Genomic DNA, 25,543 nt, shown 5'->3' on the forward strand with positions numbered 1-25,543 from the left:
TGACGGTGTGGCAGTCAATTAGCATATTCCCTCTTTATTAGATAGGCTTCCAATCAGACGGGCTAAGTACAGAATTCTAGGTTGAAAATAATTTTTCCCTCAGTATTCTAAAGGCATCATTCTTTGGTTTCTAGCTTCCAGTATTGCCATTCAGAAATTTGAAGCTATACTAAATCCTGATCCTTTCTCTGCATATGACTGTTTTCTCTTTCTGGAAGCTTAAAGGATTTCCTCTTTTTGGAAATCCTTTTCTGAAATTTCACAATTATGTACCTTGGTATGGTTCTGTCATCCATTTATGGTGGGCAACTTGTGGCGCCCTTTTGATCTGGAAACAAGTCTATGAATTCTGGGAAGTTATTTTGTTAATTATTTCCTCCCCTCCACTTTCTCTGTTCTCATTCACTCTGCAACTCCCATTATATAGAAGTTGGACCTCCTGGACTCTCTTCACCTCTCTGTCTCTTTGCTCTACTTTCTGGGAGACTTCCTCACAACTTTATCTTCTAAACTATTGAATAAAAGTTTTTTGTTTATTATGTTTTTAATTTCCAAGAGCTTTTTTGTTTGCTCTGAGAATATTCCTTTTAAAAATAGCATCCTGTCCTTGCTTCACAGTTGCAGTATCTTTTGTTTCTGAGGATATTAATAATAAGGTGTATTTTTTTTTTTTTTTTTGCTGTTGTTTGCTTTGGTCTCTATCACATTAAAGGCTTTCCTCAGAAGTTGGATAATCCTTAATTATCTACTCATATGTAAAAGTGGGAGAGTACAAAGTTAACTGGCACTTTGAGTACAGGGGTGGGACTTCTAAAATATGGATCTCACTGCAGAATGACTTGGCTGGGCCATTTCAGTAGGAAAACCATTTCGTTAATATGCTCAGATGTTTTCTTTTGGGCTGGTCACATTCCTCAGAGCCAACTCCATCTCCTGCCTGGAAGGTATATACCTGGCTCTCAGCCTTCTGAAGCACTCAAAGGGGAAATCAGGCAGTCAGTATGCATATATTCATTTAATCTCCATTTTTTATCAGGCTGGTATTCTGTCCCCAGATGTGCCTAATACCCCCTAATCCAGAGACCCTTTATTTTGCCATTTTAAAGAATAAATCTTTGAATAACATAAAAGAATATATATTTGGTCTTTGCTGAAGGAGGAGAAGAGCACCTAGGAATCTCTGGCTTCTAAAATAGCCTTTTAACCAGTCTTCATTATATTAGCACATGCCCCTCCACACCCACATCCCCCTTACAGAAGGCCAACTTCTGAGCCTTTTGGGGATTCCCCAGTGTAAATAGGTTCTCAGCTTTCCCTTCTCCTGGCACAGGATTTAGTTTTCTTGAGAATCCTAAGCCATTTAATAACTGCCCATCTGCTTTCCAGCTTCCAACATTTTGTTGCTGTTGCCTCCTCTTCGGTTTTCTCCGTTTTTAGATGAATTTATGCCTTTAAAAAATTGCTTTATCATTCTGTTAGTGTGTTTCAGGAGAAGTGAGAGTATATCTGTGTTTTTAATCCATCATTTTAACCTAAATGTTCTTATGAGGATTTAAGAGGGCCAAAGCTGTCTCCTAATTTCCTGTGTCCTAACTTTAGTGAATCAACTCCATGTAAAAGCATATTCTAGACAATCAAGCCTATCAAGATGCATTTCTATGTGCAAAAGGTTTACCTACCCCTTTATAAGAATTTCCATTTGGTTAGCTCTGGGTTCATTTGTGTGCCCTAATTGGTGGTGTCACTTAATATGAGACAAACATTTTTGTTAAGATTATTAATACAGTGACATAAGAAAAGTTACAGATACAAGTACTTCTTAAGTACTAGAGAGAATAGAGATTCAAAACAGTCCAAATGAAGTCAGAAATAATTTTCCAAGACCACATGTATTCCAGGAGGAAAAATAAATAGCCCAACTGCGAGGGCACCGACTCAGAAACAGCTGACTTGGACTAATTAACATTCTCAGGTTATGCACTAAGGCACATATTATCATAGAATGAGCTACATATGCAGTCCTCTACCCCCAAAATACTTAATTTTATACATTTCAAGTCTTTACACTTCATCAACTTGACACTAATAAACTTCTACCTTGACCTTATTTTTATGGTTTATCATTAGTGGATCAAAGTTATAGAACTAGTTTAAGCAGAAATCAGTATCAGAAACCATATAGATGTTCCTTAGTCAATGACAATAACCAGCAATAATCTTAACAAGTGACTCTTAAAAGTCCACATAGGCAGAAAATCAGTACACAGATATTCAGTTACCTATGCAAGCACCCTCAACCTTGCTATAAGTTTCCATTCTAAAGGAACCTGAGTTTCAGAAGCAAGCCAACATTCTACCAGCCTCGCTGGGAAAGCCAGGGAAAGGCAATAAAGGCAGTAAGTACCTGCACTGATCCCCCATGGCGGTCTGCAGCCAAGTGAGACGTCAGGTACGAGGTATTGGTCTGCCGGCTGGGCTGGATTTCCCACTCTCCTCGGCGCTCTGATGATGCAGTCTGCTCAGGCATTAGGAAGCATGAGAGCAAGACAGGGAAGGAAAGGTGAAGCAACAGCAAGCAATAACACAATCAAGTACATTAGTGTTCCTGAGGGTTTGTTTTTGTTTTGGATTTTAAATTAACATCTGCTGCAAAGCACTGGGGAAAAGTTAGCTTGACTACATTCATTTCAGCCTAATGAGCCAATACATGACAGTCTACTGACAGTCTAGTTGAACTCACCACTCTCACCCAGTCACAGAAAAAAAAAAAAAAAAAGGAAAAAAAAGAAAGAAATCACCAGAGGAGGAAAAAAAAATAAATCAAAAGCTGAAATCATCATCTTTTAGCTTCCCTATTAGTAAAATTTCAATAGCCACTAAAAGACCAAATTCAGAATGTTAAGACTGTTGAAAAAGGAACAATCATACTTATAAACCATTTCACTGACTAAAGAACAATCTAAATAGACAACAGTCAATACAGAAAATTCCTAGCATTAGGAATCAAAATATGCCTTTTCTTAAATAGGGAGCCCACTACTCTCAACACAAACCTCCATGAGACTTCAACCCAGACAAAATGAGCAGTGGCAGTGGCTGGAACATGCTTTCTTAGCTAAAAGAATGAACAAAGCATCTCTTTAAAAGCAGGTTCAAACGTCAAGAATATAAAATGGTGGTGGGTGTGGGGGGGAATAAGGCTACAGTGTTTTCCTGATTCCTTTAGTTAACAGTCTCTAGTCTGGAATTAGAAAAAGTTTAGTTAGATATGAATTATTCCACTATTAATTATTTCTCCTAGAAAGCTAAAGACAGATCTTTTCCCATCAAAATGAAGGCTTTTCATTCAAACCCTTGTTGGGTTCTGCATTCACCTTTGGTATCATTCAGATTCTCTTCACCTGCTTTTTAGATTTCACAGTATTTTGATCTTGCTCATATGTGATTTTTGTTCTGAACAATCTGTTTAGGTGCCTCTTTCCCTGTGCCAGATGGCTGAGGAGATGTTAACATCATGATGCTGAGCTGTATCAGTCCTAAGGCTCTACAAAAATGAAAAATGAGGAGTTGGAGAGGCTGCAGTGAGGGATTAGGATTCAAATTTTAATTGCTGCTGATGTAAACAGCAGCAGGGGTTGAGATATGATATTGCTGCTCTGCATGAAACCAGTAAGAATTCTATAAATCTTAGAAATGTTCAAAACTATAAATGTTGTATTCTATAAAAAAGCAAAGGAAAAGTGACAAAGTAGTGGTTTAAGTCTCCATGCTCACTCTCCCCTTTCTGTTGTCAAGAGTTAAAGCTAACCTATAAGTCACCAAAAGGCTTTTATTATTTTTTTTAAAGCCTCACATACCAGCTATAACTTACTCATCTTCTTTGTTAATGGAACATGAAGTCATATGGATAACAGCACTATAAAGGAACCTGGCCATTATTTATTTTTTTTAATATATATTTTTTATTGATTCAGAGAGACAGGGAGAGGGACAGAGAGATAGAAACATCAATGGTGAAAGAGAATCATTGACTGGCTGCCTCCTGAGCTCACAACCCAGGCATGTACCCTTGACTGGAATCGAACCAGGGACCCTTCAGTCCGCAGTCTGATGCTCTATCCACTGAGCCAAACCAGCTAGGGCCTGGCCATGATTTCTGAGGTTCCTCAGGGAATGAGCATATTCTGTAAGAAGGCAGCTATATTAATTTGCTTGTTATATACTCATATAAAAGAGGGGTTTAGTTTTATACTGCTAGTCACATTCGAGAGAATCAAAAGCTACCCAAAATATACCTCCTTCCCTCTAATGATTTCTATCAACAGAGGTTTAAATGTTTCATTTTCCAAAATAAGACTGGTTAATAACACAATCAACTATTTTATATAACTTATATAACTCAGAGAACTTAGTTTCATTTATTCTCACTACTAGAGCTTTGGGGATAAATCTGTTCTTCTAATATTATAAGTAATATCTCTAACTAATATCTATTAGTGATAGCTTCTTCAGTGCTCTCTATAACTTTTTTATTTTTTTGTAATACTGAAGAATACTTAAGCTTCTAAACTACTATACAGAACTGTCAGTTCTCAAAAAATTTAAATGCTTAAAAAATATCAAGACATTTATAAGCCATTGGGTGTTGTTTTGAGTTCAATGCAATTACTTCTCTCATGAATGCTGTTTTGCCTTTTATTTTTTAAATGTTTTTATTGATTTTAGAGAGAGGAAGGGAGATGGGGAGAGAGATAGAAACCTCAATGATGAGAGAATCATTGATCGGCTGCCTCCTGCACGCCCCACGCTGGGGATCGAGCTCACAACCCGGGCATGTGCCCTGACTGGGAATTGAACCATGACCTCCTGGTTCATAGGATGACGCTCAATCACTGATAAAGCAGATAAAATTGAAAAATTCTTTCTTTTTTTTTTTTTGCATAGATTTTGTTTTATTGATCATTTTATCAAAACAAAAAGTGTGTGGTCTAAAGCAATAAGGATGATATTCTTCTGATTCATGTGAATGAGGCATACGGAAAGAAATTCCTGATCAGAAGTCTGGTTTGATATCACCATCCAATTCACAGGGCTGTGTACTTATTTATATTCATTCTAGCTAAACTAGTTGTTGGAAGAATTAAGATTTTTGTCTAAATCAAAATAGAAAGACATTTTTCAAAGGGCTAAAAGGCACTCTATTTCTATCCATCAAGAAATGTACTACTTATCTTTTAATGAGAGAAAGATAATGTTAACATTCCCGATTGCTAAGAAATTAATTCTATATCATTGCTAGGTGAAGTTTGGAATAATTGTTACTTTCTTATTAGATGTGGACGTTTTTATTGTTGTTGTTTTCAGGGATGGAATAAAATATATAATTTGTACTAACATTCCCTATTGCTTCATAAATGTTTCCATTGTGACAAAGGGAAAAATCATTGCACCATACCAGTGGTCCGCAAACTGCGGCTCGCGAGCCACATGCGGCTCGTGAGACGCGGTTTGCCACTCTGTTGACTAATGAGTTTGCCGGCCACTGACCTAGACTCTCGATTTCAATAATTACAGGCTGTTGTTGTTCCTTGTGATTAAGCCCCTATCCAGTGGTCAGTAAACTCATTAGTCAACTCAAACTCGCGAGCCGCAGTTTGCCGACCACTGCACCATATTATTGCCTTCCAAAGTCTTCTATAACCTCTAAAAGCAACAAAACCAAGTGAACGTGAACCTGGGACTATTACTTCGGAAATTACCTTTCACCATAATGCCAAACTCTATGGCTATTCTTTTCTGGAATTTAAGGGCTTGGATTGGTATCTAAAAGTTGATGTAGTAGAAAGGGTCATTTGCCATTTTTAGAAAGCAACTGAGTGTCTAGGAGCTAGATGAAACCAAGGGATATCAATAACTGCAGTATTCTGCTAGTGTACCTTCCCCTGAAAGGTATTCTAGGCAATGCTGTGTACATAAGGGTGATGATTTGGCCTAATCAGCACAGGAGTAGTTATGCTAAGGAAGCCAAGAGGAAATCGGCACGTAAAACCTTCCCTCTTAAGATCACTCAAAGCCTAGCTGGTATAGCTCAGTTGGTTGAGTATTGACTCATGAACATTTTAAAAATATATTTTAAAAAAATAAAAATATATTTTAAAATTTATTTTAGAGAGGAAGGGAGAGGGAAAGAGAGAGAGAAATGTCAATGATGAGAGAGAAGCACCGATCGGCTGCCTCCTGAACACCCCCCATTGGGGACCGAGCCAGCAGCCCGGGCATGTGCCCTTGACCAGAATGAAACCCGGGACCCTTCATTCCGCAGGCTGACACTCTATCCACTGAGCCAAACTGCCTAGGGCTCAAATTCTTATTGGAGACAGTCACTGTTCTAAAGCAAAAGGCAGGCAAAACATCTTTCTCCTGTGTAGCAAACAAATCACTCAATCCTATTCTTTATATAAAGCTAATTTGAAAAATTTTTATTACATTCACAAATAATTTTATCTATTTCACTTTACTGCTCCCAAAATATGTTAAAAGTTGCCATCTATACAGAACATTTTGGCCTCCCTTGCCAGTCTTCTAGACCTCATTTTATAGTCTTCAACTATAATAAACAAGAATAGAGACTGAACAGTACCAAAGGTTAGCAACAAATACACTAGATTATATATTCTCTCTTAGCACACTTCCAAGATAAAAAATTTCTTTTTAATGTAGTGGGGGTAAGCTGAGAAAGAAAGAATGGGGCAGGAAGAATGGTAAAGGAAGCCCCTTAATAAATTTTGGGAATATAATAAACCTTAGATATGAAATGAAAAAAAGTTGGCAAGGTTAAATACATACTTTAACAAAAATAAAAACTTCCTTCTATTAAACTCCTTCTATTAAGGAAATGATGAAAATGCTTAAAGTTCTGAAAGAGCAGGAAGCCTGTACATCCTAGTGAATGCAATATTTTTTTTTAATTTTTTTTTATTGATTTCAGAGCGGAAGGGAGAGGGAGAGAAACATCAATGATGAGAGAGAATCATTGGTCAGCTGCCTCCTGCACGCCCACACTGGGGATCAAGCATGCAACCCAGGCATATGCCCTGACTAGGAATTGAACCGTGATCTCCTGGTTCATAGGTTGACGCTCAACCACTGAGCCATGCTGGCTGGGCTAGTTAATGCAATATTCTATCCTATATAATAAAAGCCTAATATGCTAAGTGTCTGATCGTCCGGTTGGCTGTTCAACCAATCAAAAGGGCAATATGCTAATTATATGCTAAGGCCACTCAACCACTTGCTATGGCATGCAATGACCACCAGGGGGGCAGACAGTCGACCGGTCAACCAGCCACTATGACGTGCACTGACCACCAGGGGGCAGACGCTCCAACTGGTAGGTTAGCTTGCTGCTGGGGTCCGGCCAATCGGGACTGAGCGAGATGGGCCGGACACGCCCTCCCACGGTCCCTCCCCAGCTGGCCAACTTCCTGCGTCCCTCCCTGGCCCCGATCATGCACCGGTGGGGTCCCTTGGCCTGGCCTGTGCCCTCTCAAAAATCCGGGACCCCTCGGGGGATGTCAGAGAGCCAGTTTTGGCCGAATCCCGCAGGCCAGGCCGAGGGACCCCACTGATGCACAAATTCGTGAACCAGGCCTCTAGTGTTTAACATATTTTCCTATACCAGGCGGAGGTTATTCCATGTAACCCACTGGGATCTTTCTGACTGGATCTAGCTTTCAGGAATATTTATTCTGTCCAACCTCATGATTTAATTAGTTTTCTAGCTGGGTAAAATGAACGTTCAAAAATGTTTTTAAGCATCTGATATTAAAATAGTTTTTTAAAAAATCAATCTTTAAAAATATGTTTTTATTGATTTCAGAGAGAGGAAGGGAGAGAGATAGAAACATCAACGATGAGAGAGAATCATCAATTGGCTGCCTTCTGCACTCCCCCTACTGGGGATCAAGCCCACAACCCTGGCATGTGCCCTGGGCTGACATTCAACCACTGTTGGATTTTCTTTTAAAACTATTTTAATAGCCTGGCCAGTGTGGCTCAGTAGTTGAGCATCAAGCTATGAACCAGGAGGTCACGGTTTGATTTCCGGTCAGGACACATGCCTGGGTTGCAGGCTCGATTTGGGGTCTACTAGTGTACCTAGGAACCAAAGAGTACTCAGTCAATATACCTACAACCAGCAAAGTAATTTCTCCCTGAAAATTCTCGTTGTGATGGAGAACTAACACAAATGCCTGAACTTATTTTGCAGCAAGAACCTGCTGTGTTTCTTTAAACCTTTTCCCTTAAGCATACAATCCAGCCCTGTTCTGGCTACCAAGTAAGGCAGAATAGCTCTTTGTAGAAATAGAAAACAAGTAGGAAGAAAAGTTTCAAATTTATTTTTCATGTGAGATTAAATAAAAATCTATATTTTAAGCAAAAATCTGATTTAATTTATGCTCATTTGATAGATCCATTCATTCATTCAAACAATTATCAAGTGCCTACAATTCCAGACATTCTTTTATGTATTAGAGATATAGTAGCAAATAAAACAACAAAAAAATCTCTGCCTTACAAGACTTGTATTTAAGAGAGGCCCTCAAAAGGTTGAATATTCTATGGCCACAGTCTTGGGATAAGCTATAATCAAGTTCTGAGCTCCTCCACTTTCTCCTCCTACTCTAAGTATGGAACCAAGCAGAGCCTGTTAACCCCACGCTCACTCCTCTACCACACAATTGATGGGCAGATTTACCCAGGAGGCTCCTTAGGCATTATCATCAATGTCATGTCCATGCCTTGATTCCCAAATAGATCTCTTTTTTTGTTTTGTTTTTTTCAAGAGCCATCCTCTGCCTATTAGCCATCTTCAGCCGGAATGCACTGCTAGTATTTTAAACTTAAGATGCCTAAATTTGCCCTAGCTGGTTTGGCTTAGTGGATAGAGCGTTGGCCTACATACTGAAGGGTCCCAGGTTTGATTCCAGTCGAGGGCACATGCCCGGGTTGTGGGCTCGATCCCCAGTAGGGGGTGTGCAAGAGGCAGCCAATCAATGATTCTCTCTCATTATTGATGTTTCTATCTCCCTTTCCCTTCCTCTCCGAATTCAATAAAAATATATATATTTTTTAAAAAGATGCCTATATTCAACTCCAAATAAGTTTCTCCCCCAACTTTCCCATTTCTAGATATAGTATCACTACCCTCCTAATTATCCAGAAACAGCTCTGACTCATCCTTCTCCCCTCAACGCTGACATACATGTGGGCTGCTAATTCTGGTAGGTTATATCCCTGTATCACTTTTCTACTACAGGCCATCAACGGCCCCTTTACCTTTCAAGGGAGCTCATTGTCTTCTGATTGGTTTGCATGCTGGCTGCCAGGCTATTACTACTTTCTGCGTCAAAAGATTTCTAAAGCAAAGTTTTGATCATATCATTCCTCTGTTCCAAAACCTTTAGTACTTAATCCCTACCACAGCCCAGCATTCCAGGAGCTTCATTAAATGGCTCCAACCTACTTTCCTAGACTGTCTCCTTAATCACACCATATATTTTAGCAGAATGGAACTAGGTAATTTGCTGTTCCTCAGATTTCCCTTTTTGCTTGAAATAACTTTCATTTCCACTTAATTCTCCTAAGAGCATTTCAAATACAGCTTCTTTAGTGAAACTCTTTGTCATGCTCAGACTGGATGTCTCCTTTTTCCAACCCCTGATGATGCTAATTTGTGACTTGGGAACCTTATCTGTTCTGCCTTCTGTTGTAGTTATCTGGCTCCTTGGCTTATCTGCTTGTCAGTTCTTTGAGGACAAGGACCCTACTTACCCTGGTATCCCCAGGACATACTTTCACATAGTAGGTCCTCAGATTTACTGAGTCAAAGTTGCTGAAAAACATATTCATTGTCACCTTTAAAGTAAAGTTCGTAACTTTCAATCTCTCTCAAGGAGAGATTTTATTTTCTTCTTTTCTGATTTCAAAACTTGAAGCGAATTAGTATAAAAAGTCATACTGCTTTCAATCCCTAAAGTCATAAAAGGGACTTATTTAGTTGTAATTAAAAAAAAAAAAGCCTAAGAAAACAACCCTAGTGATGGAATATAAGATGAGACCACAAACTAAACACAGTGTAAAGGCTTAACAGACACTAGAAATCCATTTGCCCACAGTGCACAGGGCAGAAATAAATCTACCCAGCAAGGATTCAGAATCCTGCTGGGAAGGAGGTGTAAAATTTGCAGTAATATGGGGAATTTCAATCCCTCAGCAGCCATGGGATTCTACAAATCCTGCAAGGGGGGGAAATCAGAGCTCTTTAAACTCTTCAAAACCAACCTTATCACCTTTCAGATGAGATTTCCTAATTACATACACTAGTTTAATGACATTTCAGTTAAAAGTGAAATTCACATTGAAATTCACTGTCCTTTCTCAGATACTAGGTATGACCTCATTTTCTACTCTGGCAATTTAAGTTTTCAACCATCTCTTGTTCCCATACTTTTAAAATCCACTCAAAACAGCAGCTCTGATTATGAATTCACTGAAGAAGAAAAGACCAGGGAAACCAAAGGAACACACATGTTTTAGTTTTCAAATATTCAAAAAAACGTGAGCAGGCAGATACGTTGATTAGACTTCACTGACTACTTAAATTACTTATTTATTTTTCCATATCTTTTCTATTTAAATGCGTTTTCTTTTTTTAAAGGTAAGCTTCAATAAATGCATTTTCATTACAAGGTAATATAACTTCATTATAGAATAGTTTAGAAAAATATCCACACTACCTCTTCCAACACTAATTCTGTTAATACTTTGGCATTACCTCTTCCCACTGATTCACTCATCTTCCCTTCCCCTGAGGGGAAATTTTGAGGCACTTCTAATTTAGTATTCTGATTTCCTCATTATACAAACCATAAACATTTTCAGATTGCTACACGTTTTCCTAAATATTCTTTTAAGTAACTATATAATATTTACAAGCCACTTGATTATAACCCAGTGTATTTGATAAAGGATTTGAGATGGATCCATAATTATTCCCTTATATATGGATAGGTGGGTCATTTCTAAAACTTTACTTTAAATGACATTGTGACAGTTTTATACACAAAACTTAATCTATATCTTGGGTTGTTTAATTATGATTGATTCCAAGAGTAAAGATTATTCTATCAGAGAGGACAGCAACTTTATCAAATTACTTTCTGGAGTATTTGTAACAATTTGCAAAGTCAAGAGCAATGTATGAGAGTGTCAGTTTAACTGTGTACTCAACTATATTTTTTTAAGAAAGGGGGCAGGAGAGGTCAATAGTACTGTGTTGTTAACAGAATTCAACCAAATTGCAATTCTTAGCCAACTACTTTGATCAAAGCATGTAACTATGGACCCAATTAGGGTACAGAGTTTGCTAAACCCCATCTTTTTTTCTTACCTACGATCTACTACATAATTTCCCCCCTTTATAAATTTTCTTCCTTAACCACCAAGCCACACATTTGCCAAGAGTATGGACTTATTGGTGAGTCTATCTATATTTTGTATGTACTTCACTGTACATATGTGTGTATTATTTCTATATGCGATTTTTAACCTATGTTCTTACACATTTGCTTCTGTGAGATGGTAAGTGTGGTTGTTATTTTATTGTAAAAGCATCTGTGAATATAAAAAAGTGAGGTTAGGAGGGGAAACAAACTAATTTGATAGGTGATAATGATTATGTGTGTGTGGGTGTGCAAGCACACATATATATGTTTACTTATTTATTATTCTATTTATTTGCCTACTGGGGTCCTCATTTTTCTTTTAGCAATATATTATGATATAAAGATAATCATTATACTCACTTCCCAATCAGTTTCTCCTTTCTTTAAATGTTGTCCAATTCATTTTTGTGTATGTGCTTGCCTCCTCTGTCTTTAGGCTAAGAGAAGCCTCTCAGCCAGACCACTAGTTTCCCAAACCATGAACATTGAAAGAGAGATGACATGGCCTTCTGTGAAGTGGCCTAAAGCAAGGCTGAGTCTTCATTTATAATTCTAGAGTTAGCCTTGGTACAAGGATAGAAGTGGAATGGAGGTGCCAGTTCATTCCCAGGTCACAGCTGGAAGTCCAAATTACCCATCCTTCCTAATCAGCAAGGAAAAACCAGCATTGGCAAGAGCTGCACACTGGAGTGTCGATGAGACCCAAAGTGGGCTAGCCTGTACATCCTGTATGCCCAGTAGGTCCTTTCAGCCAACAGATTCGACAGGACCAGATTCTCTAGAATGGATGCTTACTGTAAGGCACCTGGCTACACCTCAGTGCCATTACACAAACTCTGAGGGATGCTAGAATGCCACACCACACCAGTGAAAACTGGCAAGGCCTTTGTCTTTAATTTCAATATGTACACTTAAGTAGAGAAGCTGAAGAATTTGGGTGTTAACATTAGCCACAAATAAAGGGAATGTCTGAAACAATGAAGGTCCAACACACCTGATTTCGTAGAGGCTGTTGTGATGGCCGATCCCTGTGTGTGTGGCTTTCTCGAGTTATTGCAGATGCACCAGAATCTACATGAACTGACCCTACTGGAGTAGGCTGGAAAAATATAACACAAAGTCAAATGGAGAAAACAGGTCCAACTTAATGCCTCTGCAAAGGACAGCATCATTCAAATTCTACTAGAATAGTAGTAATTATTATTTTCAGCCACCAAGGGCAGTTTCAAGGTCTTCTTGTCTTCTCTGTTTGCTTATCTGCAAAAGGGATGCAGCTTGGTCCTCAACACTTCATTGGAGAGTAGCTTACCTTTGAAAATAAAAAAACATCCTGCAGTGATGTCTGTTAGCATGCTCTCGTGCCCTGTGACCCCTGGCCAGAAGAGCAAATTCAAAAGTGTCCTATGATGCTAGGTTACAACCCTACAGAAGTCAAGCACCTTAACATCTTATGTAGCACCAGCTTCTGTATCATTCAAATGAAAATTCTTCTTAAAAACTGGCTGCGGACTGAAGGGACCCGGGCTTGATTTTGGTCAAGGGCACATGCCCGTGTTGTGGGCTCGAACCCCAGTAGGGGGCGTGCAGGAGGCAGCCGATTCTCTTTCATCAGTCTCTTTCCCTTCCTCTCTGAAATCAATAAAAATACATTTTTTTTTTTAAAAAAACTGGCTTAACTTCTGGTCTCTTATGACATACTGGTAATAACCCTAAAAACATATAAAGGGAGTTACTCCCACTTCCTAACTCTAGTAAGAGCAATCTATGGTATCATCCTGAAAATGTTGGTAACTGTAAAGTCTACTGTCAACGGAATGCTTTCCCCCCATAGATTTAAGCAGAAAGTCTGGCAAGGAAAGGAATGAGGTAGTGCTGGCCTGAGGTGAGGAGGTAGATAAAAAGGATACTCACAATTGGCCTCCCGACCCAATCGTAGGCGTAGTCAAAGGTGTAACCTTTCCTTTCAAAGAGGTCTGTGAAGAGGGTCCGTAAATACTCATAATCAGGTTTTTCAAAGAAGTCTAATCGCCTGACATATCGCAGGTAGGTTGCCATCTCCTCTGTTAGGAAAGAGGTGAAAGGCCACGCTCATTAACTGAATGCTTCGCATGGGCAGAAGCTCTGGGCCAAGCAAGGACTATTGTACAGCTGTTTGACACGGTATTTTCTTTATGGACCAAATGAAAGTGACATAACCTATCTTGGGCTAAATAACAATAAAAGAAACTAAGTTTTCTGGGGAGCACCTTTATCTAGAGATCCCAAGTCATAATCTTCACCTACTTGAAAGCTTTATTCACATTCACTGGAGTGTCCTTTTAGCATCTCACCTGGAAAGTTTTCACAGAGTGCTTCAATGGGAGTATTCCTTTTGGTGTCACCAATTTTTTGATATCTCTCTTTTAATGTATCAGCCTGTAGAGAGTAAAGAAAGTTATTTGGAAAGAGGTCCAGTATGTTTGGGAACAGAATGGTTGTTTCACTTAAACTGGCAGGATTTATTAGGTATTTTTCTTAATTATTTTTCTAACACTAATAAGAAATGTAGTAGAGATGATGTATTTAAATATGTACATAAGATCTGCTGTGTTCTAGAACATTTACTTGAAAATATATTTAGTAGTCTCAGATAAACACCATCAATGAGACAAGTGGCCAGAATAAGAAAATTAAAATATCATGTAGCAATATTTTCAGAATTGCAGAAGCTTAGTAATCTCCCATGGCCACTGGGATCAAAAGTAATTCAGCCTTGCCATGGCTGGCGTGGCTCAGTAGGTTGGAGTGTCATCCGATACACTAAAAGGTGATGGATTCGGTTCCTGGTCAGGGCACATGACCAGATTGTGGGTTCGATCCATGTGCAGGAAGCAACCAGTAGATGTTTTTTCTCTCTCCCTTTCTCTCTTTGGAATCAATTAAAAAAAAAAAATGATTCTGTATTCCCCTCCTTAGATCAACTCTGTAAGATTAAAAATATTCCAAATCCAAGTGGGGGCAGATAGATAGATGGCTCTATATCACACTTACTGAAAAAAATCAAGAAATAGAAAATAATGTCTTTCTACAGTGAGGTTCCAGAGGGAAAAAATGTTATCTATGATAGGCATGGCTAACAGACAGGTTTGATATATGTCAGTGGCTCAAAGCAGACAAGTCTGGTTTGCTCAGGACTATAGACAGAGGGCTCCTGGAGCTTGGACCAATAATGTGGTCTCAAGGCAGTCTCTTGAGGCTCTAGCTAGCCTCCTGTACCCAGCCTTAAGCAATAATGTTCTAAAGTAAATTGGAGAAATTTTAGATCTATAACTATCACTAAAAAGATTCATGGGCTGAGAGAAAGTTTCAAGAAGCAATTAATAAAATACATATATGAATGCATTGTTTGGCTATACAATGAGCAAATAGGACGTGAAACTATTTGACAACTGTCAATACTAATGAGAAGATATATTTGACTAGAAGACCATGGAGGAGATGTTAAAGAGAGGAAGTTAAGGGAAAAGAAATATCTTCCCAAAGGGAAGGGGTAGAAACCTTACTTTTTAGGACCATGTTCTAGGACACAGCAAAATCCACCATTCTGCCCTTTTGGAGTGGTGAAGTATCCAAAGCTACTGATTAAGTTTCTTTCCATACTAACATGTTGATATAATTTTTAAAAAATATATTTTTTATTGATTTCAGAGAGGAAGGAAAAGGTAGAGAGAGAGAAATATCAATGATGAGAGAGAATCATCAATCAGCAGCCTCCTGCACGCTCCCTAGTGGGGATCGAGCCTGCAACCCAGGCATGTGCCCTTGACAGTAATGGAACCCGGGACCTTTCAGTCTGCAGCTCAATGCTCTATCCACTGAGCCAAACCAGCTAGGGCCATGTTGATATAATTTACAGCTCAAAAATATGTCTCACATTTAATTAATGGAATTTAGCATGGGTTAGAAGCTTAGCATTTTCTAGTCTACAGCAAAAGGCACAGAGTCATTATAATGATAATAGTTATAATTAACTAGAGGCCTGATGCATGAAATTCATGCAAGAGTAGGCCTTCCTTCCCCTGGCTGCCAGCACCGTCTTCCCTCTGGCACCTGGGACCTGGGCTTCGTCTGGAAGGATGTCTGATCTAATTAGCATATTATGCTTTTATTATTATAGATTATTATAGATAATTAACTCTAATAGAAATGTACTGTACTAACACCTACCAAAAGAAGGCTATTTAAACTACATGGTTCACAAGGAATGACTATTGTCTGCATAGGCATTTATTCAATAAAACACTTGAACAGCAACATTAATCCTGGATTTTTGTTTTCGTTTAGGTGAGCACTCAGCTTATATAGAATGAACAAATATTTCCAGTTCCCCTTAGGGACACACCCAGCCCTGCTGGCCTTGCTGGTAAAATGTGTAGCAGCTACTGTCATCAATTTGTTCCAGAAATTCCCCAACACACTGGGAACACTCATCTTGCTACATAATGGTAGTGGAGGAGGCATACTGACAGAAGAAAGCAGCACTGCCAAGGCTGGGAGGGAACAAGGGAAGAGATTATGGAAAATCCAAAAACAAGGAAGAAGGATTCAGATGGGAAAGAAGACAAATGAGAGCAAAACAGAGCTTCCAAAGCCCAGGTGAGCATTTACAATATAGACTAATGTAACTAGTCCTTGCTTCTCATCTCTGTAGCCTATCATCCCCTTTGTGCTTCTTGCAGACATCAAATCAGCAACCCCTTCAATACCAACCGAGTATTGAAACAAAGCCCTCCACTGAGCACTTTTAAGGATACCTTGAGTCCTTGCCAGGGCAGGCTGCCTCGAAGGAAATACATGAACATATGGCCCAGGGCTTCCAAATCATCCCTCCGGCTTTGCTCTAAAAGGGAAGACAGATCACACATTACATTTATAGTTAATAAAGTACAAAGGCCCTAAAAACCAAGCATCCGTTCAGTAACTCTTCTGCTCTGGAAAGGCTCACTTACTAATTCTTTCTCTAAATCAGGGATAGTATTTTAGATCAAGACAGAAAAACAACGTGTGCTCCTCTACCTAGAAGTAAATATTAAGAAAAAAGAGCAAATCCTAAACTAAAATCAAGTCCAAATTACTAAACAGTGAGTAACCACCCGTCACTCAATGCTGTCAGCTTCCTGAAAGTAAGACATCTTAAATGAAATGTTATTTTCAGTGTATGGGCTATAATTATCCTTGGTTACCATCAGAGAAGGTGAGCAGCAGACTAGCAGCTGAAGCTGTTGAAACAGTCCATTTTGGGTAGGCCTGTGAAGACAGAAGCTGCAGAATGCCTACCATACATGGCTCATGCTTTTTATTTGTCATAAAAATTAATATCAAGTTTTAACTTCATATAATAGAACATCAATGTATAATCTCTCAGCTCCATTCTATTTGTACTATGTTCCATAGCTACCTTAAGAAAAATTTAAAACTGATTACTAAGGTGCCCTGTATGGCACCTTACAGGATTCCTGCATTCAGGGAGCATATATATATGACAAATTGCTGGGTTTGTTTTTTTCCTTTCTTTTAACTGTAATGATTAAAATGGTAAAGAACTGCAGAATAGTTAATAAAAAACTATAACTTCATCTCAGAAAACATCCTATACCACCTTTGGTTATCAGACTAAATTTAAGTAGTATACGCCTCCATTTCTAATTTGCCAATTATGGTTCATCTCAGACATTTTATGTGTTGATTTTTCAGAATCAAATTTAGGGCTTTATAAAAAAAACTACAGAAGGAAGACTAAGGGGCTACTTAAATTTGACTGTGCTTTCACTGTGCAGAAAGTAAAACCCAGGAGTCAGGGAGGCAGAGGAAAGCTATTCAATTAACTCAAAATACCACAGCACCACACGTTTAAATCCTGCCACCAATCATGAGAAATTTGCATGAAAAAGAGTGAATAGTACTCCACAAAACAGAAAAACAAAGAGAAGGAAACTTTCTAATTTGTTGTTTGAAGGAGGTTTTTGGAAAGGTGGTCACTGAAGGCACCCTGATAAGATACAAAAATAACATAAAATTGAGTACATCAATTGAAATGATCTTAAAAAGAATAAAATAAAACAGCAAAACCAGGAGCTTGTGTCTACTCGGCTTGCCTGAAGTTTGCAATAAATTTTATTCGCAATTGAAAACAAAAAGCCAGACAAAAGCAGAGTTTGTTAACAGAACTTAAAGATAAAACAAATTAAAAAAAGAAGAAGCAAGGTCAATCAAGGCCTCCCAGAAATCAGGGCAGATAGAGAAATCACACCCTGCAGTTTCTCACACTACATCACACCTACTCATCAGCTCTCCATTTTTATATTCACTTCCTGTAACAAGAGGCCCCTTGGTAATAAAAAATTCACTGGATAAATGGCTGCACTGTAGTTAGTTGAACACAAGAGGGCGAAACTCTCCACATTTTCAATATTGATCAGCCCTACAAAAGACTTTCTTTTCACAGCAAAGACCATTCATTATAAAAATGAGATTAAAAAAATAATAAAGCCCACTGGAATACATAATTTTCAAAAACTGAGAACCATGAAAAATAGCTGTGGAATATGGGATAATAGCAAAAACAATAGTTCTGAGTCAAGTCATCTAGCTCTTGACCCATCCTTTCCATTCATTTAATCCACGTGAAATACAACATGATCAAGTCATCTACTTTGGGCCTAAATTTCCTCATTTGAAAATAAAGTGGTTGACTTAGGTAATCTGAAAAGCCATTTTTCCAGCTCTAAAATAACCTATGATAATTTAAGCCATTAGGACCTTTCAAGAAAAAAAAGAGTGAAAACCAGAGGTATGCTTTATTTCCATTTCTTTGAACATTCTACATTCAAGTCAGCATTCTCGTACGCCCTTGTTTATTCATGCAAGGTATTTTCATTTTAAAGAAGAAAGATTTCAATACCAGTGAGACCAGTAGGACACAAACTTTTCCCACACCATAAAGGCTTGCTTTCAACCAATTAGAAAGTTGTGCTTGGTTTACATGCATCACATCCCTGATTTTAGGTCAAATACATTTTGTTGTAGGAAAGGGGCTGGATTACCCAGTGTTCTCACCCTAACTTCAATGATTAAAGAATACTTAATAGGCTACTGAAAGATGAAACAGAGGGCCGGAGACCATGGGATACCAGGACACAGGCTTTATTGGCGATCACCCTGCCGGCCGCCTTCCAGAGGGTGAAAGGGAAGAGAGAGAGAGGGAGAGAGAGAGTAAGAGAGAGAGAGAGAGAGAGAGAGAGAGAGAGAGAGAGAGAGAGAGAGAGCGCGAGCGAGCTTGCCGGGGTGAGAGTGCCTTTTAAGGGGGGGAAAAGAGGGGACGGGGCTTAGGGCACTCAGCACACGCTGATTGGTGGTTTCATGTAAGGTACATGGTTAGGGGCCTAGGGATTTAGGAATTGGGGGCTTAGGGTATATGGCAGGTGCTGATTGGTGGTTCAATGTACAGTCCATATAAGGTGTTCAGGAATGTCCGGCTGCAGGTGGAGTTTACTTCATACTCCGTCCATCATTTGGGGGAAGGGAGGATCTATCAGCTACCTTAATCAGGGCTTAATCAGTAGGGAACGTGGGGAATCTCATTTGGCAAGGTCAGGTTTAGGAAGTATCTTCCCTCACAAAATTATTGGCAATTCTCTTCAAGCCATTTGAAAATACACTTCCCCTTTTCTTCATTACAACATAAAGGATGCTACACATTTAAAAATTTATGTGTTTATTTCTCAGAATCAAGTTTAGGGCTTTATCATTCATGATTTCAACTCAAGTTATATGACACTACTTTTGTAATGTCGTTTTTACTTTTTGCTAATACTAATAGGACAGAGGTCCTTGAGACCCTGGTCAGAGTTTAAAGGGCATTTAACAACCTTCTATATGTATTCTCTGTGATACTGTAAGGACATATACAAATATAACACATACCCACTCCTCCCCTTGTCTGTACTTGCCTTTCCTGACAAGAATAATAAAGGCAGAACACAAACTGCTAAGCCCAGGAAGCAGACACTGGAAGAATAATTTCCAGTCTCAGTAAAACCAAGCAATTATGACTTTACTATTTACAACACAGTCTGTCTCCTTGTAAAAAGGAAGAAGGAAATATTGAGCACTATGCAAGAGACCTGTGTTACATATATTACCCATTCAATCCTCAAAGCATCCTTGTGAAATATTAGTCTTATTTTACAGATAAGTTTCAGGGAGATTAAGAAAATTATCCAAAGTGACACTGGTAATAAGTATCAGAGGACCTTCTAGTCTAATTTTAAAGTATTAACATTTAGTTACATAAAGATTTCCATGTGGTTACTGAAAAAATTCTGACAGCATTCATGATTTCAACTAAAGTTGTATCACACTACTTTGTAATGTCATTTTAAACTTCGCTAATACTAACTCATTATCTGAATACCTATACCGTTTATAAGGCAACTTTGTAGTGATTTATCTGTCTTTAAAATACATATTAGTGAAAAAAATAATGAGTGTACCACAGTTCATTAATATTTAAACACCTGATATAATTAGATGTGTCTAAGATTATGAAACCTGATAATATTCCATTTATATGTCTACTCTCTAGGGTGGTGATTTCCAAACATTTTTTTTTTCAATCACTGTGGAACTTGTCTCCAAACAGAATCTCCCATGAAAGAACAATATATAAAACAGATAAAAAGGGAAGCTTTTCTGGAGAAGCTGGCGAGAGGCCCAGGGCCCTGCCGAGTTGGCTTCCACTGTTCTTTAGGCTTCTCTCACAAAAACTCTCCTCTGGACCACTTCCTCTCACAAATAAGGCCTTTTGCCTTGATTAGAGCTTTATGAAATATTTGTGCAAACTATCATGAATAAAATGCAAGATTCGTGGAAAAGCAAATATATTTTCACTGAATAAGACATAACCTCTTCCTTAAAGAATTATTCATGGAATTATGCATAGTGAACAGAAGCCTAATCCATGTTTTAGTGAAGCACTCTTCCCCAAAGCAGGCACCAGCCTGATGTCATATACAAGGTCATACTACCAAACTCATCACTAAACTTATTCCAATACTATCATCTTAATACAGTAAGTCTATTACCCACACTGTGAGAAACTAAACATTTGGAAACATAGCAAGGTTGACCCTGGAACACGGGGTTAAGGGTGCCAACTGCCTGCAGTCAAAAATCTATATATAACTTTTGACTCCCCAAAAACCTAACTACTAATAACTTACTGTTGACTAGAGGTTTTACCAGTAACATAAATAGTTAATTAAGACATATTTATGTTATATGTATTATATGTTGTATTCTTACAATGAAGTAAGCTATAGAAAAGAAATTAAGAAAATACATTTACAGTATTCATAGAAAAAAACATATAAGTGGATCTGTGAGGTTAAACCCATGTTTTTCAAGGGTCAACTGTATAAAGAATTAAGATACTTAAGTTGTCAACAGGATACTCAGGAAAGTCATTAACTTACCATCTTAAGTTCTCAAGTATAAAAATCCACTTACCGTGTGAAGCAATAAGAATCACAAGTTGTAATGCACAATGGGGACAAAGTATTATTAGAATAAAAAGTTGTTTTAAAAAGCTGCCCTGTTCATGGAGCAGGAAATAAACACACCTTTGCCAAGATGCGTGTTGATAGACATATATCTTGCAGTTCCAGTTAAACTTTTGTGCTCCCTATAAGGTATGTGTTTTTTGGTTTCAGGGTCAATGTATTCCTTAGCCAGTCCAAAGTCTATAATGTGTATAACATGCTCTTTCTTATTGCCTTGCCGGCCAATCAGGAAGTTCTCTGGCTTGACATCTCGATAAATGAGATTCTTTGAGTGCACATATTCCATTCGAGAAAGCTAAAAGAGAAAAAGCAACGATGTAAATACTCTAAACAAGTCTACTGAAAAAATACATGAAAACATTTGCTTTATCAGCCCAAGGTTTTACTTACTGAAATGAAAATAAAACTAATTTCTTCTTCACCACCCAGAGTCACTTTACTCTTGTACACCAGAAAATATTTTCAGATACTAATATTCACATAACAAATATCAAGATGAAAGAGTGGGGTAGTACAGTTCAGCTAAGCCTTATAATGTTACAATTTGCAAATGGTAAATAGAATTAAGTGTTTTTATGCTATTTCAGAAAGTAAGCATTTGAGAGGCAAGAAGTATTCGGAGACAACATATCAAACTATGTTGGCAGCCTTTGAAGACATTGCCACTGCCACATTCACATCCTGTCCACACCTTCCTATCAGTTGAATAGGATTCCCCAACTCAGCTCTCTTAGTTGTGGAAATAAGGGAGGTGAGGCCAGAGAAGTTAATTCTGGACTGATATCACAGAGCTAATTAGTAGCAAGGTAAAGGTACAATTTACATGTGAAAGTAAAATTATCCCAAAATAATAATCATAAAATTATTTCAAATTTCATTAAGTTCATTTCTAGCTACATAGCTTTTCTACTTACTTAATACAGAAAGGGAAGCATGGACATTTGAATTTTAGGCTCAAAATATAAAGTCAACTTTCCAACATTTCCAAGTTTTTGCTGTAAAGTGGAGGAGACCATTACCACCTTAGTCCAATAAAGATGCATTTGCATCCTCCTCTGAGTGGCTAACGAACTTCTCAAAGGAACTGTCTTAACTGCTCAAACTGGTACTGGTGTGTAATTTGGTCGGAGCTGAGAGAGCTGCCTCCTTAGCTATGCCATTCTGTAAGAAGTGAAGGCCAGAGAACTAAGGCAGGTTCTTGGTCTACACAATTTCAGAATCTTGATTGTTAAGACAGTGGGTTACCTCTCCAAGCTCTTCTTGGATGCAACAGTAAGGGGAGAGGGAGGACATTAAAAAACCTTACAGTCGTGTTTAAATCTATAAATAAAACATCTAAGAAACTATTTGCATTTGTACAACTTCACCTAATCACCCTCTTTCTTCCTAACCTAAATTATATGCTTCCACTTCAGATAAGGGCAGGGCATTGTTCCAAAGGGCAAATTCTTAAAACAGATCAAAGAGCAGATGCAGCCTGACTTTTCTGAGTTAGTCCTTTTTGCCCCGGCCACCAAAAGGGACAAAAGGATGTGTTGGGGGGTGGGGGCTGACTATCCTTTTGCAGAATAGAAATGCCAACTTACCAACTGGATGGCTATCATTAACACAGTCTTCAAAGTAAAAGTTCGGTCACAGAGGTCAAACAAGTCCTCCAAGCTAGGGCCGAGGAGCTCCAGCACCATGGCATTGTATTTCCCACACGGTCCAAAGTAATACACCTGTGGGAGACCTTCACCTGAAAGCAGAGGGGAAGTGGGGTGCAGAGTGGGGAATACAAAAACCAAACTATGAGAGCTGAATCAGCACTGAGTAGATATAAAGAAAGTACAATTTGTGAGATTTCCATTTTCTTTCATAATCCCTAATGGAGAACTAAACTGAGCACAATAGCTTCAAAGGGAACTAATAAAGGGTGGGAACGGCTAAGTCATTGCACAATAAGTTCAAATAAGCAGTTATTTAATACTAGAGTGCAAAAGGCATTTCTACTGCTATATAAGACGGAGAATGGTTCCTGATCCATTACTTGATCAGAGTGTAAACTATTCTTCCCCAAGGATACCTAAAAGTGTACTATCATAATAGGTTCAAAAATGGCTTGCTCAAAGGCCAGGCTAACAGACCCTGTTGCATTAGCTGGTTTAATTTGCATTTCCTATGCCAAAGCCACATATGAAGCTGTTTGCAATTGTTTCCTCAAGGACAAATCAAATCAAACTTAGGGGGTGAGGTCACAGAGGGTACAGCCTGGCCCTCTTCTCCCAGGGAGGCTCCATAGTTTTCTGTTTTCTATTAGCTGGAGCAAAATCAACAGACAAGGTTTGGTTACTGATAAGTAATTATAAAAGAAAAAAAGGGGGGGGGGGGGAGAAGGAGAATACAAGGCTAGGTTTTCAACCAATTTAAAATTCATAGCTATAAGAAGCCAAAATCTAGACTTTCTTACCTAAGTGGCAACTTGATAAGAAAGTGTATTGTAAATGTGAGATATACTGTGAATATGTGTTAGCTAGCACCATGTGAACAGTGATTATGAATGAAGCCCAGAACATTAAAAAAATCTGGTCTCACAGAGCACAAACACTTCCATCTTACACATTTATGTATGACATAGTTTACAGTTGCATATAATGCAGATTACTGCTTGTTTTTGACTACAAGTACCTTTATGAAAGAGACCCCCTTAGAGATCCTTTACCCATTCAGTCTGCAACACAGAAGAGGGCCTTCGCCAGAACCTAACTAACCATGTTGGCACCCTGATCTTGGACTTCCAGCTTCTGGAACTGTGAGAAATAAATTTCTGTGTTTATAAGCCATCCAGTATATGTTGTATTTTGATATAACAGCCCAAATGAACTAAGGCAATATCTACTACTTAAAACTTTAACCTAATCAAAAAAGGAGGGGATAGTAGAGGAATATCATGTAAGGAAAAATATCCTGTAAGTAAATTACATCTAGAAAATTAATACCTTAGAAAATTAATTGTAAGGCTAAAAGCAAGACACCCATGAAAAACACACAAGGTGACAAAACAAGCCAGAGGAAAATCATTTGGGCAAAAATTGAAAAAGGATCCCCAGTCAAATTTATAGAAAATATTCCTTTATTAACTTTTGGTCGAGAATATGTTTGTATATTTTCAGAAAACAACTCCGAGACCATGTGGATTCCAGCAAGAGAGGAATCGACAGGACTACTCCAGCCATGAAGACAGAAGAGAAGCAGTCCAGAGACGGAAGACGCTGATGTGGCCTTCCCATACTAGCAGTTAGCAGCTGTGCATCACTGCAGATTGCCCAGGACCAAACCAGACAGAGTCGGACCTGCATTACCACCATTTGTCCACCATCCAGAACTGAAATGTCAGTGCTGACATGTACACATAAGGAACTGTTGGACATTGAAATTGGGTCTCAAAAGAACTGTTGGCCCAGAAAGAAACTCACTACACACTGATTCATTTGCCTGTCACCATAACCATTATTGCTTGTCTCATTTTCGGTTCTTATAAGTGTATTTCTAATAGCACATGATCTCACTCATCTAGGGGAAATAATGAACAACATAGACTGATGAACAAGAACAGACCCAGAAACAAGGAGGCATGGATCAGACTGTCGGGCCTCGGGGGGAGGGTAGGGAAGGGTGGGGGTAAAGGGGGAGATCAACCAAAGGACTTGTGTGCAGGCATATGAGCCTAACCGGCGGTTAAGGACAACAGGGGGGTGGGGGCATATGTGGGGAGGGGTGTGGGATGGGAATGGGGGGACGAGGACAAATATGTGATACCTTAATCAATAAAGAAATTAAAAAATAAATAAATAAAAATATAAAACTTTAACCTACTGTGCCCGTCATTCTCTCCAGGATAGGTCTTATATATCTGGAGTTAGATATAATGTATATGTTAAACTATTTAATATACTGCACCAGCCTACCTTATTCTATCTAAATACCAAACAATTTGAGTGTTTTCATAAATTCATTCCTACCTCAAATCATCTAAATAGTATATTCTGCTCCTGCTAGTTCCATAAATGTCCACTGAATTGTCTTTGTGCTTGTTTTGATTCTTCCTATCTCCAAAAGGAAACAGGATTTAATTTGAAAAAGTCTTTTTCCCCTTGTTGTTTTCAAGAACTCATTTTTTAGTTTATTTAAAATATACAAAACCTAACAGCTGTTCCCAATGAGTCCTGCTGAGAAAGCCAAAGCAGAACTCTATCATGGAGACTTACTGCTTTTATTAACCAAATACATGGTAGATGGTAGTTTGGGGTTCTTTATTTCAAAATATATTTTTATTGATTTTAGAGTGGAAGGGAGAGTGAGAGAGAAACATCAAATCGCTGCCTCCCCTATGCACCCTGACCAGGGATCGAGCCCACAACCTGAGTATGTGCCCTGACTGGGAATCAAACCAGTAAC

The 25,543-nt window shown here is 38.5% G+C and overlaps 1 protein-coding gene across 6 annotated transcripts in view; it reads right to left on the bottom strand.

Annotated features, from left to right (window-relative positions):
• Window positions 1-25,543, bottom strand: part of CSNK1G1 (casein kinase 1 gamma 1) — a gene marked incomplete at its 5' end in the record, with an annotated part of 95,925 nt that overhangs the window by 20,899 nt on the left and 49,483 nt on the right. For 3 of the 6 annotated variants that reach the window (XM_079767792.1, XM_079767789.1, XM_079767788.1), the window contains 7 exons: window positions 2,405-2,515; window positions 12,502-12,606; window positions 13,419-13,567; window positions 13,838-13,922; window positions 16,301-16,386; window positions 21,167-21,401; window positions 22,693-22,844. In XM_079767792.1, the coding sequence (XP_079623918.1) occupies window positions 2,405-2,515; window positions 12,502-12,606; window positions 13,419-13,567; window positions 13,838-13,922; window positions 16,301-16,386; window positions 21,167-21,401; window positions 22,693-22,844 (923 nt within the window). The remainder of the gene's footprint in view (window positions 1-2,404; window positions 2,516-12,501; window positions 12,607-13,418; window positions 13,568-13,837; window positions 13,923-16,300; window positions 16,387-21,166; window positions 21,402-22,692; window positions 22,845-25,543) is intronic. The other 3 variants (XM_079767793.1, XM_079767791.1, XM_079767790.1) reach the window with 2 other exon arrangements.

The sequence above is a fragment of the Cnephaeus nilssonii genome, assembly GCF_951640355.1.
Source record: "Cnephaeus nilssonii genome assembly, chromosome: 4".
Classification (NCBI taxonomy): Eukaryota; Metazoa; Chordata; class Mammalia; order Chiroptera; family Vespertilionidae; genus Cnephaeus; species Cnephaeus nilssonii.